The sequence below is a fragment of the Sciurus carolinensis genome, chromosome X, assembly GCF_902686445.1.
Source record: "Sciurus carolinensis chromosome X, mSciCar1.2, whole genome shotgun sequence".
Taxonomy (NCBI): domain Eukaryota; kingdom Metazoa; phylum Chordata; class Mammalia; order Rodentia; family Sciuridae; genus Sciurus; species Sciurus carolinensis.
Genome location: NC_062232.1, coordinates 11,439,033 through 11,457,755, shown reverse-complemented (window position 1 = coordinate 11,457,755; position 18,723 = coordinate 11,439,033). Strand labels below are relative to the sequence as shown.

The window sequence follows — 18,723 nt, the reverse complement described above, 5'->3', positions numbered from 1 at the left end:
CAATTTAACAACATACATACAGGATCCCACTTCTTGAGTTCATTTCCCTGGATTCTGGGGTATGCGAAAACCTCGATATCCAAATTATTGATATTGCTACAAGAGGAAACTTCATTTCAGTGGGAAAGATACTGAGGCAATAGGAAGGAGAGTAGGCCAGATTTCCCAGTATGATGAAAGAAGAAAATTATTTTGTTTATAAGGACCTCTAATCCAGAGGGAAAGATGGGAGATTCCTCAGTTCTTCACTGAAGACTTAATGCTTCTAAACCTTCCTTTCTGATACTGAGGAAGAGGAATTCTGATAAGTGGGGATCATAGGAACATACTATATTAAAAATTCACAGGGACATGCCTTTCAAAAGGAGACACAAGGGATGAGTTTGGGCAAATGCGTGTTCAACTAAATGCTTCTCCAAACGTTTACTACTTTCATATGTTTTATCCTGGTTACTAACAGAGAGTAAGCATTTTAAATCTTACATATTGTAACTTTTCACAAACGATAAGTGAAATGTTATGGAATAAATGTGGCGTAGGTCTATACCTCAAATTAAATGCAAATATTAGAATCAAGTTGTACTTGCTTGCTTTTCTTAATGATCTTGTAATGATATGTAATGCAAAAAGACTTGGTATAAAATGTTGATTTGTTTTTTTGTTTTTAGAATACTAACATTTTTTGATAATATTTGAAAACCTATGTTTAATATTTTTAAGTTTTGTATTAATTCTGAGGTGCTATGGCTAGAAACCTTAGTGAATTCACTTCATCTCCTTGGTTCCCAATTTTCTCACTAGCATCTCCTCTAAGGTAGGAGTTTGAGGAATGGATTCTGGAGATAGACTGCTTAGATTCAAAGTATTTATCTCTAAGATTCTGCCCTGTATATAATCCATTAACTGTATGATATCAGGGAACACAAACAATGAGTCAGGGAAACTGAGTTTGGGAGAATATGGTTTGTGGCACTAGAGCCAATCTGGTTAAATTTATCTTCACTGTCTGTGCATAGATAACTTTTGTAGAGCGACAGCAAGGAGTACTGGAAGTAGCTTCATAGGATGAAAGCATTAATACAGTAGAGTGCTTAGAGTGGTACCTGGCACACACTGGGTGCTCAATAAGTGTTAACTGTTACTATTATTTTATTTTCCTGCCATTTTCTGGTCTTTCAGCTAGTTTGTGATGGGATCAGTTATCTTCTGAGCAGATTTTGCAATAATATAATAATTAGTATAATTTGTTGACTGGAAGAAATGAAGCAATTGTTACAATCTTGCCTTCATAAATTCATTTCTTGTTCAAACTAGGAAAACAGATGGACAAATCTCTTGTGTAAACCTGGAGGGCATTAGTAATTAGCAACTATAGTCAGGACAATTATGACAACCTCCTGGAGATAAATTGTTTGTTGTGTTTTAAGCTTGATACGATCTGTGGTGGGTTTCCCTTGGGCAAAATATTGCTTAAGAGATGAGGAGAGAGTAAAATTTGAAGTGGAGATAGCCCTGATAATTGTGATTAAAAACCCACTTTAATCATGGAATAGTTAGGAGTTGTCCTTACAGCCCTTAGTCTTTGAGGAAGACATCTAAAGAAATATTTATCAATCCAATTCATACATTAGATAATAATGAACATAGTTTGTATGGTTCAAATCTTAAACTTAGAAGACCCAGAGGGACTACAGGGTTATCAAAGTCACTATTCTACTCCTTTGGAGAAGAGTACCGAAGATGTATGCATATTTAAACTTACCATTGATGAAATGTCTCAAGCAAAGCTTTAACAGTTCTATTGGGTTTGTCAGTAATGGCATTATATTGATTATTCAGAGTAATTGGGTAGAAAGTTTGGACTGCAGTCCAAACTAAGTAAACTCAAATACCAGCTATATCATTTACATATATGATCTTCATCAGGTTGCCTAATTTCTATAAGTCTCAGTTTTTCTATCTATAATAGGGAGGTAATATCTCACAGGGCTTTCATGATTGAATGACATAAATGTGTGTAAAGTACCCAGGATATAGTAGCAATTATTAAATAATTAAATAGTTAAATAAGTAGCAATTATTATTATTATTATTCAAGATCAGGTTAACCCAGGGCTATGAGAAAGCGTTGCCAGGAAAGAATTTTTTTCCCACCTAGATATTGTTATCATAATGTAGAAGATTCTCCAGTTCACGGAAACATTGCCTAGAATTTTTTTTTTTTTTTTTGGTACCAGGAATGAACTCAGGGGAACCTGGCCACTGAGCCACATCCCCAGCCCTATTTTGTATTTTATTTAGAGACAGAGTCTCACTGAGTTGCTTAGCACCTCACTTTTGCTGAGGCTGGCTTTGAACTCTGGATCCTCCTGCCTCAGCCTGCTGAGCCGCTGGGATTACAGGCATGCGCCACTGTGCCTGGCTAGAATATTATTAGTCAGCAAATAAGTATTTTATTTTTACTAAAGTATAGTTGACAAACAAATCATATATATTTATGGTGTACAGGATGTTTTGATATATGTATACATGATGAAATGGTCAAATCAAACTCATTAACATATCCGTCACCTCACATATCATGTTTTGTGGTGAGAACTTTTAATATCTACTATCTTGGCAATTTTGTCAAATATACAATAGAATATTGTTAACTATAGTCACCATACCTGTGCAATAGATCTCCCAGACTTATTTATCATATCTAACTGAAACTTTATACCCTTTGACCAACATCTTCCCATCCCCGCCATCCTAACCCTACAGCTCCTGGCAACCATCATTCTTCTCTCTGTGTCTATTAGTTGGACTTTCTTTAGAATCCACGTGTATGTGAGATTATGTGGAATTTGTCTTTCTGTGCCTGGCATATTTCGCTTAGCATAACATCCTCGAATAAGTTCATACATGTTGCAAAGGACACAGCTTTCTTTTGTACAGGATGAATAGTATTCCATTGTGCGTGTGCGTGTGTTGTGTGTCTCACATTTTCTTCATCCATTCACCCACTGATTGCATATTTTGGCTATTTGAATAATGCTGCAATGAACATGGGAGTGCAGACATTGCTTCAGCATACTGATTTCATTTCCTCACAATATATACCCAGAAGTGGGATTGCTGAATCATATGGTATTTTTAATTTTTGAGGAAGATCCATACTTTCTTCTGTACTGACTATACTAATTTACATTCCCAGCAACAATGTATGAGCAATCTCTTTTTTCCATATCTTGGCCAATACTTGCTATCTTTCCTTTTTTTGGTAAATAGCCATTCAACCATGTGAAATAATATCTCATTGTCATTTTATATTTGCATTGCTCTGATGATTAGTGATGTTGAGCATTTTGGGGCGGGGTGGTACTGGGATTGAACCCAGAGGCACTTGACCACTAAACTACTTCCCCAAACCTTTTTATTTTTTATTTTGAGACAGGTTCTCACTAAGTTGCTTAGGGCCATACTAAATTGTGAGGCTGGCCTTGAATTTGTAATCCTCCTGTCTCAGCTTCTGTAGTCACTGGGATTGTAGGTATATGCCACCACACCTGGTTGAGCATTTTTGCATTTAGCTGTTACACTTTGTATGTCTTCTTTTGGAAATCTTCTCTTCATTTTCTTTGCTTATTTTAAATCAGGTTATTTGTTTTCTTGCTGTTGAGTTCCTTATATATTTTGGATATTAGCCCTCTAAGAGATGTATGGTTTGCAAATCTTTTCTCCCAGTCCATAGGTTGTTTCTTCACTCTGTTGATTGCTTCCTTTGCCGTGTAGGAGGTTTGTAGTTTGATATAATCTCATTTGTTATTACCTGTACTTTTGGGGTCATATTAAAAAATTCATTGCCCAGACCATTGTCATAGAGATTTCTCCTTATATTTTCTTCTAAAAGTTTTATAGTTTCAGCACTTACATTCGAGTCTTTAACCCATTTTGAGATGATTTTTGTATTTGGTGTGCAATTACAGCCCAATTCTTTTGCATTTGGATAGCCAATATTCCCAGAATTGTCCCGACCCGCAGGACATCAACGAGGACGGCAAACCTAAGAGAGAAGGAATGAAAGGACAAGAGACGCAGGGAGAGACAGCAAGACAGGAATTCTGATCAAGCTGCAAATTTTTATTGTTCTCACGGGTATTTATGCTGAGGGAATGAGGGGTATGACGAGGTGCAGCCTGGTTGGTTATATTCTTCTGCTGGGTTCCTGATAGAGTGCAAATTCGCGCTGGCGGGAAGGTGAAGTTTGTGCCAGCGGGAAAGTGTAGTCCCGGAAGAGAAGCCGTGGGCGCCATAGGCGCCATACTGTCAGAATTATCAGCCAGGAGAGGGGGGGGGGAGGGGCGCTGCTGCTTATTGTAAAGGTCAGAATGTTCTCAGAATGAGAACTTCTTGGTCCCTGACATTTCCCCCTTTCTTATATAAAATTATTGACCATTTTTCGATAGCCATATTTTAAGGGGGTGATAGAGGTTATGTGGCGAGACGGGGGCACAGCTTGCCTGAACAGGTATAGGGCTGGAGTGACAATCCCTCAGGAACTGCGCCTGTCTTAGGTTGTCCGTGGCAGAGCAACATCCTTACCCATCATTGGATAATGAGGCTCTAGCCCTCATTTCCTGTCTTAGGTTGGTATGAGCTCTCACGAATCTTACCCGTCATTGGCTGTCCAGTTCAGCTCACAGGGGTGATGTTCTTTTAAGATCACCATCACGATCCATCATCTCCAGTCGATGGTAATGAACCTGAATAGGTTTTGCCTGTATAGCCTCAATTTGAGCTTTAAGAAAAGCCATGATCTTGTTGAATATCAAAGGACCTATAGATACAATAAGCAGCAAGCAAAGGAGGGGACGAGCCACAGCAGGGTCCTCAAGTCCTGCATGGCTGTGGGAGAGCAGTGAACAGGCAGCCATTATCCAGAGAAGCAATGGTGTGCAGTCACAGGGTCTGTCATTCAGGGGATTTTTCGCATAGATTGTCGGCTGCATCTATAAGAGAGGAAGATTCATCCTCAGGGGGAAGGTTTCCGTCCCTGGGTTGTGGTAAATCATTGACCTGTTTGACCAGGCGTTCTGGTAACCATCTTGGGGCTGCTTGTTCTTGATCTAAAATACAAGCTGAGCCTCGTCCCCAAATGAGGACGGGATCTGGGCCTTTCCATTTATTTGTTAAAGGATCGCGTCACATAACAGATGGGCGAGCAGAATTAGAAGAGGGATGCCAATGTCTGTCTGCGGTCGAATGTCCTTCATTGTCTAGGGTAAGAAAGTTAAGAGCAAATAATGCATGATTAAGGCGATCCCTGGGAGTGGTCAATGCAAGGGAAGAGGCCTTAAGGCGGGTAAGCCAGGTTTTTAAGGTGAGGTGTGCACGTTCCACAATGCCTTGAGGGTTATATGGAATTCCAGTAGTATGAGAGATTTGAAGAGTGGCACAAAACTGTTTGAACTTGGTACTGGTATATGCAGGGCCATTATCTGTCTTAATATGTGCTGGCTTTCCCATTATGGAAAAGGCTGAGACAAGATGAGAAATGACATCCTTGGTAGCTTCTCTGCAATGCGGTGATGCAAAAATAAAGCCACTAAAGGTATCTATGGAAACATGTATGTACTTTGTTTTCCCAAATTCAGGAAAGTGAGTAACATCCATCTGCCAAATCTGATTGGGCAGTAATCCTCGAGGGTTAACACCCAGATGTTGAATAGGAAGGGAGACAACGCAAGCAGGACACGCTTTTACAATTTCCCTTGCTTGTTGCCTGGTAATTTTACAGAGTAACCGAAGGCTCTGAGAATTTAAGTGGTGAAGTTTGTGTAAATCTGTGGCCTCTTGGATGGATCCAATAAGAACTGGGAAAAGGGACCAAGTGGCTGCATCAGCCTGAGCATTACCCCGTGATAGGGGACCGGGAAGATCAGAATGTGCTCTAATGTGTCCTAAGAAAAATGAATGTTTTCTAGCCTGAATTAGTTGTTGAAGCTGGTTAAACAAAAAGGCTGCGTTGGAGGAAGCCTTAATGGCGGGTGAAATTTCCAATAGGGGCACAGAATGGGCAATGTAAGCACTGTCTGTATAAATATTAATAGGTTTATCAAAAAATGTCATAAAGACTTGTGTTATAGCAAACAATTCTACAAGCTGTGCTGATGGATAAGCAGTGTCAAAGGTGGTAGGCTGATTATCAACAACAAAGGCTGCACGGCCATTGCTGGAGCCATCTGTAAAAACAGTAAGGGCTTGTGGAATAGGAGCCTTCCGAGTAACCCGAGGAAAAATAAATGGATGTAACTGAGCAAAATGCAAAAGGGGGTCATTGGGAAGGTGGTTATCGATTATTCCCAAAAAGCCTGATAGAGCAATACCCCATTCATCCCTCGTCTGTAGCAAAAATTGGGTTTGATCCTTAGTGTATGGAATCAGAATGTTATCAGGGTCTTTGCCAAAATGTTGTCGAGAAAGCAAGCGACCTTTAATAATGATAGAAGCTACCTGAGCAGGATAGACAGCAATAACTTTAGAGGATGTGGCGGGCAAATGAACCCAGAGCAAGGGGCAACCCTTATTTTTAAAATGTGGATCCCGCTGCCAGAATAGTCCCGTGGGTGTATGAGGGGTGTGTAATATAACCAAAACCAAAGGAAGGTTATAAGATATTTGTGTAACAAATTGTTGAGCGATGGCTTCTGTGACTTGAATTAATGCTTACCGTGCCTCGGGAGTAAGCTCTCGAGGAGAAGAAGGGTCAGAATCTCCCCTTAAAATATCATTAAGAGGCAAAAGCACATAGGTGGGTAGTTTTAAATATGGTCTTAGCCATTGGATATCCCCTAGTAGTTTTTGGAAATCGTTAAGAGTGTGGAGATGGTCCACACGCAATTGTATATTAGGGATTTGAATTTGATTAGTTTGAAGTTTGAGGCCCAAGTAGGTGTAGGGGTCCTGTGTTTGAACCTTATCAGGGGCTATCTGAAGTCCCAAGGCAGTAAGGGCTTTATAGAGATCCAAATAACAATTGTTAAGATCATAGGTATTAGGTGCAGCAATTAACAAATCATCCATATAATGTAATATATAAACTTGTGGCCACCGCTCTCTCACAGGGTCTACTGCTTGAGCAACATATTTTTGGCAAAGACTAGGGCTGTTAGCCATACCCTGGGGAAGGACCTTCCATTGAAATCTTTGCATAGGGCCCTGAAAATTGATGCGGGGGAGGCTGAAAGCAAAATAGGGTCTGTCCTCAGGATGTAAAGGAATAGTAAAAAAGCAATCTTTTAAGTCGATGACCATTTTATAATAGTCCCTAGGAATAGCTACCGGTGTAGGGATGCCTGGCTGTAATGCCCCCATCGGGCGCATAACCTTATTGATAGCGCGCAAATCCTGTAAAAGGCGCCATTTGCCTGATTTCTTCTTAATAACAAAAATAGGAGTATTCCAGGGTGAGGTTGAGGGTTCCACATGGCCGGCTGTCAACTGTTCCTGTACTAACATGGAGGCAGCCTCTAATTTTTCTTGGGTAAGGGGCCACTGATCCACCCACACAGGAGTTTGAGTTTCCCAAATAATTTTGTCTGCATGGGGTACAGGAGGGTCAGGGACCGACACTAAAAATCCACATACCCAAGTCCAAATTTGTCTGTTTTTTGTATGGGCTGTACAGGCTCAACCTGTCCTTGTCCTAGCCTCCCAAGGCCTGTACCAGGGATAAAGCCCATACGAAGCATTTGATGAGTGACTAAAGAGTCGGGACTAGCAAGAATAACTTTCATTTGGCTTAGAATGTCTCGTCCCCAAAGGTTGACAGGGAGATCAGGAACAACGAAGGGGGTAACGGTTCCTTTATTCCCTGTGTTATCTTTTGTGTCAGTCCAATTAAGCACCCTGGAGCTAACTAAGGGGTTTCTTGATTGCCCTATTCCTTTAAGGTCAGTTAGTGATGAGGTGAGGGGCCATTCTGATGGCCAATATTTTTGAGAAATAACTGTGGCGTCCGCACCAGTATCTAGGATCCCTTGGAATTTCTTTCCTTCAATAAATAAGGTAAGAGTGGGTCTTTTGTGGGAGATAGGTTGGACCCAATACACATCAGAGGAACCTAAAGAGGCTGTGTTTCCTGGTGAATTTCCTGAATTGAGGGGAAGGAGTATTAATTGTGCAATTTTTGTTCCTGCAGGGATGGCAGCTACTCCGCTAATAGCTGTGGCCAGTATTTTAATTTCTCCAGTGTAATCATCATCAATGATGCCAGGGAAGACCTGAACACCTTGTAAGGTGGTAGGAGCTCTCCCAAGAATAAGAGCACACATATGAGGTGGAGGGGGGCCTACAACCCTAGTGGGTATTATTTGAGGTCCTTGCATAGAGTCTAATATTGTATCGGTGGAGGCACAGAGGTCCAATCCTGCGCTGCCTGGGGTAGCACGTTGGAGGGAGGTGATTGTGGAGAAGGACAGGGAGCCTGGAATGGGTTGGGAGTCTGAGAGGGAACAAACCTTATTGCCCCTGGGTTTGCTCTGGGGGTGGTCGGGGCCAGGGTGGTGAAGGGCCTTGGTGAAGGCGGCACCAATGGCGAGACCCATGGCATGGGCTGTTCCTACCCCGGCACACAGCCTAATGAAGTCAGAAAGGTCCCCTTTATCTTTGTGGGGCCAAAGAACATCTTGACATATCGGGTTGGCATTTTCAAAGGCAAAGATATTTTACAAAGGAGCTCTCGTTTTCACTTGGTCCAAGTAAGCGCTCCGCAGTTAGATTAAGCCGGGCAACAAAGTCACTGTAAGGCTCGTCAGGACCCTGACGAATTTTTGCTAGGGAGGTGGTGGCCGAGCCCTTTTGAGGGAGCCGTCTCCAAGCATGCAAACCAGCAGTTTGAACCTGTGCTAGGAGCCCAGTAGGAAAGCGTGCCTGTTTAGGGTTAGTATCAAATGGCGCATTACCCACTAGTTTAACATAGGTCCAGGATTTAGAGGAAGCCTTGGTTGAATTTTTTTGGGCAGTTTCCCGACAGTATTCCCTAAAGTCTGCGTTCCACAACAGGAAGTCACCTGCACTGAGGGTGGCTCGGGCCAAAAATTTCCAATCATTAGGGGTGAGCCACTGTGTACTATGGTTCTCTAGCAAGGCCAGTGTATAAGGTGCAGTGGGGCCATACTGTGTACAAGCCTTTTTAAGTCTTTCAAGAAAGCGGAGGCTCAGCCTTTTATAAGAACCAAGGGCTCCACTCTGTCCAGAGGTGGGCTCCTCCTCATCCCCTGATTCCTGGTCCTCCTCTTGTTCCCTCTCTGGTTCTACCTCTTGTTCCTCCCCTGATTCCTCTTCCTGACTTCCTTTTAAATTCTCTGCTTCAGTTTGTGCGGGCTGATCTGCTTGACTGCGAGTGACTGGAAAGGCAAGAACAGGCTGACCACGTGGCTTCACCTTACGAGTATTGAGGGGTCTTGGGCCAGTTTGTGTTAACTCCGTGCCCAAGGCCAGTGAGTGAAGCTCGGCATCAAAGGCTTTTAGTTCCTTTAAAAGTTGGATTTGTTCCCGCCTATGTTGGAGAGACTCGCGTAAAGGGGTTAGATTAGGCAAGGGAAGTGGGGAAAAAATGTCTGGGGGGGGCAGTAGGTCCCTGAAGGGCCGGAGCACGAAAGGCAGGGGGTGTATAAGTGGGAAGTGGATTTTTAAGAGGTGGCAGGTCTGGAGAATGGTGTTGAGCCGCTGCCCCCTCCAGGGTAGCCTCCTCCTCTGGGGTCACGTCATCATAGGGATTTAAAACCGGATAAATCTTAGGGGGACTTTTTGGGGACTTTTTTGGTAAGGTGGGGTCTGGGAGGTTCCCGGGGTCTGGGAGGGTCCCAGGGTCCTGAGAAGGCTGAGTAGGGGGCATATGAATACTAACCGAAGGGCATGCCGATGGGGGGCGAGAGGTGGATTGCATTGCCTGCTCCCCAATCTTTACAAGTTTTAAAGTACCACTGTCAAAGGGTGAGCTTTTAAGAATCTCATTAATTAAATTCCAATAAGAAAAGGCAGTGACAGGCACCTTTTGAGGACCAAAAGTCTCATAATAATCTTTGAGGCAGTCTCCTACTCTGAGCCACCTTTTACCATCAATTGACCCCTCGAGGGGAAACCAAGGACACAAATCCTCTATGTATGAAAAGAATGATCTTAAATCCTTTTTCTTAACACGCGCTCCCCGAGTCTTGAGGGCCTCCTCGAGACCCGTCAGAAACAAATCATGTGACGAAACTGCTTGTCCCATGGTGCGTCACTCACCTTGCGCTGGCCTCACTCTCCTCCTGGATCTGACTCCCGGTCGTGTCCACCGAGGCGATCTCGAATCCCGCTTGGCCAAGTCTTCCCCAGAGGGCAGTGTTCGCTTCTCAAACAAAGGCTCGAGCCAACCACGTTGGGCGCCAACTGTCCCGACCCGCAGGACATCAACGAGGACGGCAAACCTAAGAGAGAAGGAATGAAAGGACAAGAGACGCAGGGAGAGACAGCAAGACAGGAATTCTGATCAAGCTGCAAATTTTTATTGTTCTCACGGGTATTTATGCTGAGGGAATGAGGGGTATGACGAGGTGCAGCCTGGTTGGTTATATTCTTCTGCTGGGTTCCTGATAGGGTGCAAATTCGCGCTGGCGGGAAGGTGAAGTTTGCGCCGGCGGGAAAGTGTAGTCCCGGAAGAGAAGCCGTGGGCGCCATAGGCGCCATACTGTCAGAATTATCAGCCAGGAGGGGGGGGGGGAGGGGCGCTGCTGCTTATTGTAAAGGTCAGAATGTTCTCAGAATGAGAACTTCTTGGTCCCTGACACAGAATTATTTATTCAAGACACTGATCTTTCCCCATTTTGTGTCCTTAGCACCTTTGTTGAACATCAGTTGACCGTAAATGTGTGGTTTTATTTCTGTGCTTGCCAGTCTGTTCCATCAGTCTGTGTGTCTGTTTTGATGTCAATACCATAAAAAGTAAATACATGTCTAAAAATGCAGATGATCCCATGAGGTATACTGGTCACTAGAGTAGTGATGAACTGGCTAACCAGCTCTCTCAAGAACCTGATTTGTAGCATTTTCCAATTTCCTATCAAGGTTGAAAAATTCTGAATATTTAGTAGGTAGCCCTTGCTGTCCTATACTAGCCAGCTCCAGCACATCATTACAATTGTCACCTCTTTTGAAACACTTTTGGGGATGTTGCTTCTCTGGTAACATCTAGTTGAAAATAGATGTTTGTGGAAAAAAGATTTTTTTCCTTTTACTCTTGGACAACAATTAGGCAACTGTACAGGTGGGAAGGCAGCCAGTATCAACTGCATATACTTCACAGTGGTGTCGATGTTAGATCTTTGTCTAGCCTTAGCCCACAAGTAGACATCTTAGTTATCTGGTCAGTTTTATGATGATAGCAATAGGGGTATGATGATGAAGATGACTATGATGATGGTGACAGAACTGATGATGTGATATATGGTTTTTTTTTTTTTTTTTTTTTTTTTTGCAGTGCTGGGGATTGAACCCAGGGCCTTGTGCTTGCAAGGCAAGCACTCTACCAACTGAGCTATCTCCCCAGCCCATGATATATGTTTTAATAAGAAGAGCATTTGACCAAGACTCTTGGTTTTGGGTTCCAGTCTCAGGCACTGGTATTTTTTAGCTGAGTGACATTGAGCAGATCACGTATTGAAAATGATAGTAATATTTTCTCAGATTGTTAAATAATGATGAGAGGACAAAATCAGAGAAGATACATAAATGCTTTATATACTGGAAAGTGCTATATCAATGTAAGTTAGTATAACCCTAAAAACAGTTGTATGAAGTGATAATTTAATATAACTTGCAACTTTGTGGTATATCATAGAATCATAAACACAGCACACTTTCAGACTTACAGGTACATAGAGGAGTTGATTTACAAATCCAGTATATAAGCAGACTATTTATATACCTTAGCTGGATTTAATGTTACAACTGGGTCTTAGGAAGAGACCTTACCAGTTATCTAAATCTAGCCCACCAGAAACCAAAGCCCAGAGAGGTAAAAATATTTTATTTTTTTATTGACCATTCATTCTGTGATATGAGCTATAGTATATATCATGAAATAAACAAACATAGATAACATGAATGGTTCTTGCCTACAAGATTATAATCTTGTAGTTGGTAACAAAGCCAGGTCAAGGACTAAGGACATAGAACCTTAGCTAATGCTCACAGCTGAGCAAAGTCATTAGTAAATTGGTTTGTTTCTAGTTTTACTTCTTTTCCTGTACAGTCAGCAGTAAATAGAAGTGTGTGTGGATTTCCACAAATCTTACTTTTCACACAAGGAAATGGGGCTCAGTCAACACTTTCATATAGGGGAACTTCACATTCTTATGAAGTTATAATTAAATGAATAAACCATATTTTAAAAGAAGTGTAAATAAAATGAGAAACATCGGAGCTATTTGTTTTCCTTTGCTGTATTTAAATATAAACGACCAATAGGAAACCAATATGAGTATGTTTTTAGGAGAACCTGGGAAGACTAAAATAGAGTTCTGTATCAGCTCTTTTCAGTAGTCTTGTTCCATTCTGAAAGACAAGTTGCAGTTCATATTTGAAATTTAGATTCTGCATCTGGAAAACAGGGATAATAATAAAATCTGCATAATGTTGCACTCAGATTTAAATGAGATGATACATATAAAGCACCTAGTCTGATTTCAGCCACATAATAGATACTTCTTATTATCATTATTATTGCTATTACATGACAGATGTCAAACAACTTGCCTACAGTCACATGGTTAGAACGTTGTGGTACTAGGATTTAAAACCATGTAGGCTTGATTCCCAAAGCCCACTCAAATCAGTCTCGTAACACAGATATTTCCTCCAAGAATCATCAAGACTGATTATGAGGACAATCCTAATTCTTTAGTAACTCTGTTCTGTATGAAAGTCATTTTTGTCTGTCCTATATTGTTTTTCTGGCTGTTCTTAGACCTTCCCTCTTGAGCCCTGTTTTATTTGAAGAGAGACAGAAATGCTTTTTCTGCTTTTAGTCATCACTACTTTATTTCAGAAAAGAGCAACTCCTGTTCTTCAAACCACCCACCCACACCCTTGCCCCAAGGGCTACCTGAGACTTTTGTCTCCTCATTTGATTCTTTTCTTTCTGGATTTATGAGAGACATCCATTCTCAAGGCTGCTAGGAAGTAGTTTAGTCATGGATTTTTTCTTTCTCTTCCTGAACCACCTGACATTGCAGAAACAGTGGAAGTCATTAACACTCTATTTTATTTTGCAGGAAAAACTCATTTTTTTAGCAGAACATCAAATCAGAATGATCCAGAAAGACAGTTAAGTTTTATTATTCTTAGTATCACTGCACAGGCAGTGAATCAGTTTATTACAGTGCACACTGTGACAAAGTGCTATATTACTGTTAGATAACCTTTGAGCTGCTTATCATGTCTACCAGCTAGCAAGTTACTGACATTGCAGTTTGTGAAGTCCAGCAATGCCAAGACTCTGAACAACTGGATCTAAGGTTGCAAAAAACCAATAAGTACCTAATTTGCCACGGACACAGCTCAATTGGACAAATTTTCTCAGCAATTTCCCTCAGAAGCTTTTTGTTGGGAAATTGTCCGCCTTCAAAAAAGAGAAGTGTCCTCATCTCTTTGCTTCTTCCTTTTCTTTCTTTCCTATTCACTGCGATGCCTGATAGATTATTTTTCCTTCCTGGCTGGGGAGGAGACAAGATTCCATACATTGATCTCCACGTGTCCAGCTTTCTGCCATTTGTCTTGTAATTCCATAAAAATATCTTATATTTTAAAAACTGTCAAATAGACGCTGGCAGTTCATTATTTGTAAGACTACCATTGCATTGCCACTTACTTCAGAATGCTTTATCCACTAAGATTTTTGTAACATGGATTCAGAATAGAAAGTTCAGAGTAATAATTGATTATTTAAAATCCATCGTTATAGAAAATTATTATTCACTTCAACCCCAATGAGGAGTGATTTGGAGAGATACTTCCCATCAACTAGGCATTTTTCATGAAAATTTATAAATATACATTTCTTACTAGCATTTAATGCCTATAAAAAAATCACTCTTCTCTTTTATAAAGCATTAAAAATGAGGAGAAGGAAGATGAATGAATTTGAAGTCTTTTTCCTTTCATCAAGTTCTTTCCTTTGGGAGACCTGTCTCTTCCACAGGTAGGCATTCAAAACATAGTTAAGGAATGTTGGATACTAGAAATGGAAGCGATGTGACTGATGGCTGTAGAATGTCAGCTGCTTTTGCTTTCTGGGAGATCTGAAAAGGGCTGATACTCCTGTCCACGAAGAAGGGGCTAACTGTTCTAGTCTTTCAGCAGGTGATTTAACTTGACTGGAGGACCCTCTCAACATATTGAAATCTAGTGTACCCCAGCGGATGGTGATTATTGATTGCTGGTGTTTAGAATGGCTAGTGAAGTGTCTTCATCTGGAAGATGAGAAAATACAGCAACCTATTTATTCCTACCTCTCTGGGACTACAAACCCCAACTTCTAACCAGCGTTGGCCCAACGGTTTTACAAATTAATGTTTAATATCCAATGATTCCAATTTAGTGATTGCCTATAGTGTCACTACAGTAGCATTTGATGGTGGAATATATAATGACAAAATACTTTCAAATGATAACATTGGAATGGTACTTTCCTTTCCTTTATGAACTTCGACTATTTGAAATAATTTAGTAAACCATCAGTGAATCCTGGTAAAATTCACACTAACTCTTAATCTAAGGTAGGAAAATGAATATTTCTTCCACTCATTAAAAATATGATACAAGAAATTTTATATGCCCTTCCTTCCTCCTTTTCTTTCCTTACCTTCCTCTCTCCCTTCCTTTCTTTTTAATTTATTTGTTTTGTGTGTGTGTGGTAGATCCCATTCAAGATCTAGCTTGGACTAATGTTTGAGTAATTTTGCCTGAAGCATTCGTTCATTCATCATCCATCCATCCATCTGTTTGTCTGACCACCCATCTATCCTCTATCCATCCATATGACCATCTATCTATTAATTTGTTTTATAGCCAACCAGTTATTGATCTACATCCATTGATCCATCTATTCACTGTGTTGAGCGCCTATGCTGGACTGAGTCCAGATCAATGGCTTTACAAAATTTCATTAAATTTGGATTTTTCTGATTAGTTCCTCATGAAATTCAGGTCAAAAATTGAGAGTGGAGCCGGTATGGTGGTGCACACCTCTAATAATCCTAGTGACTTGGGAGACTCAGACAGGTGGATCACAAGTTCAAGACCAGCTTTACCAATTTAGCAAGGCCCTAAGCAATTTAGTGAGAACTTATCTCAAAACAACAACAACACAACACAAAAAATCAAAAGGACTGAGAATGTAGCTCACTGGTAAAGAGCCCTTGGGTTCAATCCCCAGGACCAAAAAAAAAAAAAAAAAGTCGAGAATGGGCGGTGCAAGAATACAGAAAAAACATATATCTGAAATGTTATAAGTGTATCATTTCTGGAGGCACTTGTCAGTTTGCCTAATTGTTCGTGGAATTCATCAGATTTCCTCCTTGGCAAAATAAAAGCTCCTTTTTGTAATTAGTACATCATTTGTGGAGGTGATATTTTGAGACCATGTGAATATCCTGTTCCCAAACCATCTCTTAGTCGATGGCTTAGTATCTGTTGATGAGCTCCATTGGAATCAGTTACTACTGCAGTTGTGATTTTCTAATCCTATTACCCTTTCTATATTATTTGGCATTCTTCTGTAAAGAAGAACCTTCTCTTTTCTGTCCTTTTATCCACTATTTTCTTTTTGGTGGTAATGGGGATTGAACCAGGGCCTAGCACATACTAGGCCAGTGTTCTACCACTAAGCTGGCCAGTGTTCTACCACTAAGCTATACCCCCAGCCCTTCTTTAAATTTTATTTCAAGGCAGGGTCTCACTAAGTTACCCAGGTTGGCCTTGAACTTGGGATCCTCCTACTTCTACCTCCTGAGTAGCTGGGATAATAGGCTTAAACTTCTTCACTACATTCTTTAAAGCAAATTAAAATGGTCTCTCATGTATGACTAACAGGAAATTCCATCTTAGTCATCATTAGGTCATCTTTACTACCTCCTCACCTGTCAGAGACTCATCAAGGTCCCACAGTGGTGGGAGTCCACTCTGATCACCACAGGAATGTCCAACATTCTAGCTGGGGGATCCCTTCAGATTTGCCTCTTTGGAGGTCCACAGATTCCTGATACAAGAGAACCTTTGGCAAGTCTGGGAATCTTATACCTAACATCATGCCTCCAGGGTGCCACCATGGAGTAGTGTCCCAACATCCAACTTGTGATGAGTCCTCAGGGAAACCCTTCTCCCTCTAGTTGCCTACAGGCACCAACCTCTCATCTTTCCCTTACCCCATAATATCAAGCATAATTGACTCAGTTTCTTAGTCTTTCATAAGAAGGGAAAACTTTTGATTTTGAGGCTATAGCTTTCCCCACTCCAAGGAAACATGAAGGATCTGGTTACCACTTAGATTGGAGTAGGAGGGGCTACAAAGAGAGTATGAGAAACTAAAAAATTTATCCTGTCATATAGAAGTTTTGGAATGATTTGGAATTTCAGCTGTAAGTTATAATTAGGAAAATGTTCGGGGTTCCAAAAACCTGACTTAGAAATTAACACAACTATTTTATAATGAATAGAAAAAATCAGTGATATCTGCAATTTACAACAATTACTTACTTTCTACAAAATAATGTGAATTTTCTTTCTGATATCTTATTTCAATTTGATTTTTAGTTAACATTCAAAGACTATTAATTTGTCAAGTCGTATGAGAGGAGTTTATTGATTTTTTTAATTCAATTTTTATTAAGTTCTCCTAGAGGTCAGTTCTCCGACTTGCCAATGTACCATACATTTGCTTCACATTTCTTCATGTAATTTGTGTGAATATACATGTATATATGTATATACATACACATATATTTATTCATATACATGTGTAAATATATATTCATTTATATACATATTTATATACACTTATTTTAGTTTTCTAAATATGACTACTTGTTCCTATCAATATGTACATATCATCCATGCAGAATTTTTATCTTGATATATCTTTTCACCTCATCAGCTCTTTATGATCTCAAAATTTATTTGAAAATATATAATATTGGTCATTTCATCATTTTAAGGTTCCTATGCCCCATTTTCTTCTCCATGTTTGTACCAAAGACCATACTCAGCCATGCTTTCTCCTTCTAGATCCCAATCATTCTTTTTATGTGCTTTTAGGAAGAACAAAGGACCATCTGAAGTGGATGATGCAGAAGATAAGTGTGAAAACACAATCACAATTGAAAATGGCATCCCCTGCGATCCCCTGGACTCAAAGGGAGGGCACATTAATGATGTTTTTGTGACAGAGGATGAACGGCTCACCCCTCTCTGAAGGTCTGCTGTTCTGCTTCCTCAAGAAATTTAATGCTTGTTTCTTTGTGACTGTTAAGCATCTTAAAATACCAAGGACAGATTATATATTTTATTATGTCATTCTTCTTTTGTAAGAAATTTTGAATGTATTTGAAAGTGATGGGTAAATCAGTTTTACCCATGGAGACTACTGAAATCATAAGGTGGTAACTATTCAAAATATTCTAAAATATTGTTTTGACAACAGTGTGTAGGTGCATTCATGTGGTATTATAGTTACTCATTTAAGCATTTCTAAAAGTCAGAAATATACATGTGTGTATATATATATATATGTATATATATGTATGTGTATATATATATATATATTTCACACTTTAAGACCTGAGGAAAAATAATTTTACAGTGGATAATACCTGTAACATGGTATATTAATCACTGAAAATGGATCCTTTTTAATATTTTTATATCACTCTGTATATGACTAAGCAAAAGTAAAAAGTAATTATTATAAACAGATTGGATAAAAATGGGAATATTGATTCACAGGATGGAGATTTTCCTGTCATACCAACAGGATATATTGCTTATATATTTTCTGAATATCAGTCTCCAATAGGAGAATTCTATTTGTTGACTATTTCTACAATATGTAAAAGTCCAATCTATGCTAATTTAATAAAGCACTAATCACCTCTTTATGATTGTGTGATTGTGGTCTGTGATTTATTTTCAAACTGTGGATCATAGTGAGTCTAATTTTTATTAGTTATGTTTAATCTGATGTTCAGCCTTAAAAATGAGTTGTTTTTGTTCTCCGTATCCTTGTTGGAGGATACCTTTAGTTTTAAAATTTGATTTTGTATTTAAATTTACTTTTTAATTGATACATAAAGACAAAATTGTACATATTTATGGGGTATGATATGATGTTTTGATACATGTATACATTGTGTAATGTTTAAATCAGGCCAAAATAGCTATCTCCTGAAACACTTAACATTTCTTTATGGTGAAGACATTGAAAGTCTTTTCTCTTAGCTTTTGGAAAAATCATTATCATTATCTGTACTCACCCTACTGTGCAATAGCACACCAGAACTTCTTACTTCTATCCAACTATAACTTAGTACCCATTGACCAACCTCTCCTCATACCTCCTTTCTCTTACTTTCCCAGCATCTGGTAACATCATTCTATGCTCAACTTCCAGGAGATCAGCATTTTAGATTCCACATATGAGTG

At 39.9% G+C, this 18,723-nt stretch overlaps 1 protein-coding gene across 1 annotated transcript in view; it reads left to right on the top strand.

Moving 5' to 3' along the window:
• Cltrn (collectrin, amino acid transport regulator) overlaps positions 1-18,169 on the top strand; it is a 43,333-nt gene extending 25,164 nt beyond the window's left edge. Inside the window, exon 6 of the mRNA XM_047536390.1 lies at positions 17,341-18,169. Coding sequence (XP_047392346.1) covers positions 17,341-17,497 — 157 coding nt within the window. The 3' untranslated portion in view covers positions 17,498-18,169. The remainder of the gene's footprint in view (positions 1-17,340) is intronic.
• Positions 18,170-18,723: the final 554 nt, after the last annotated feature.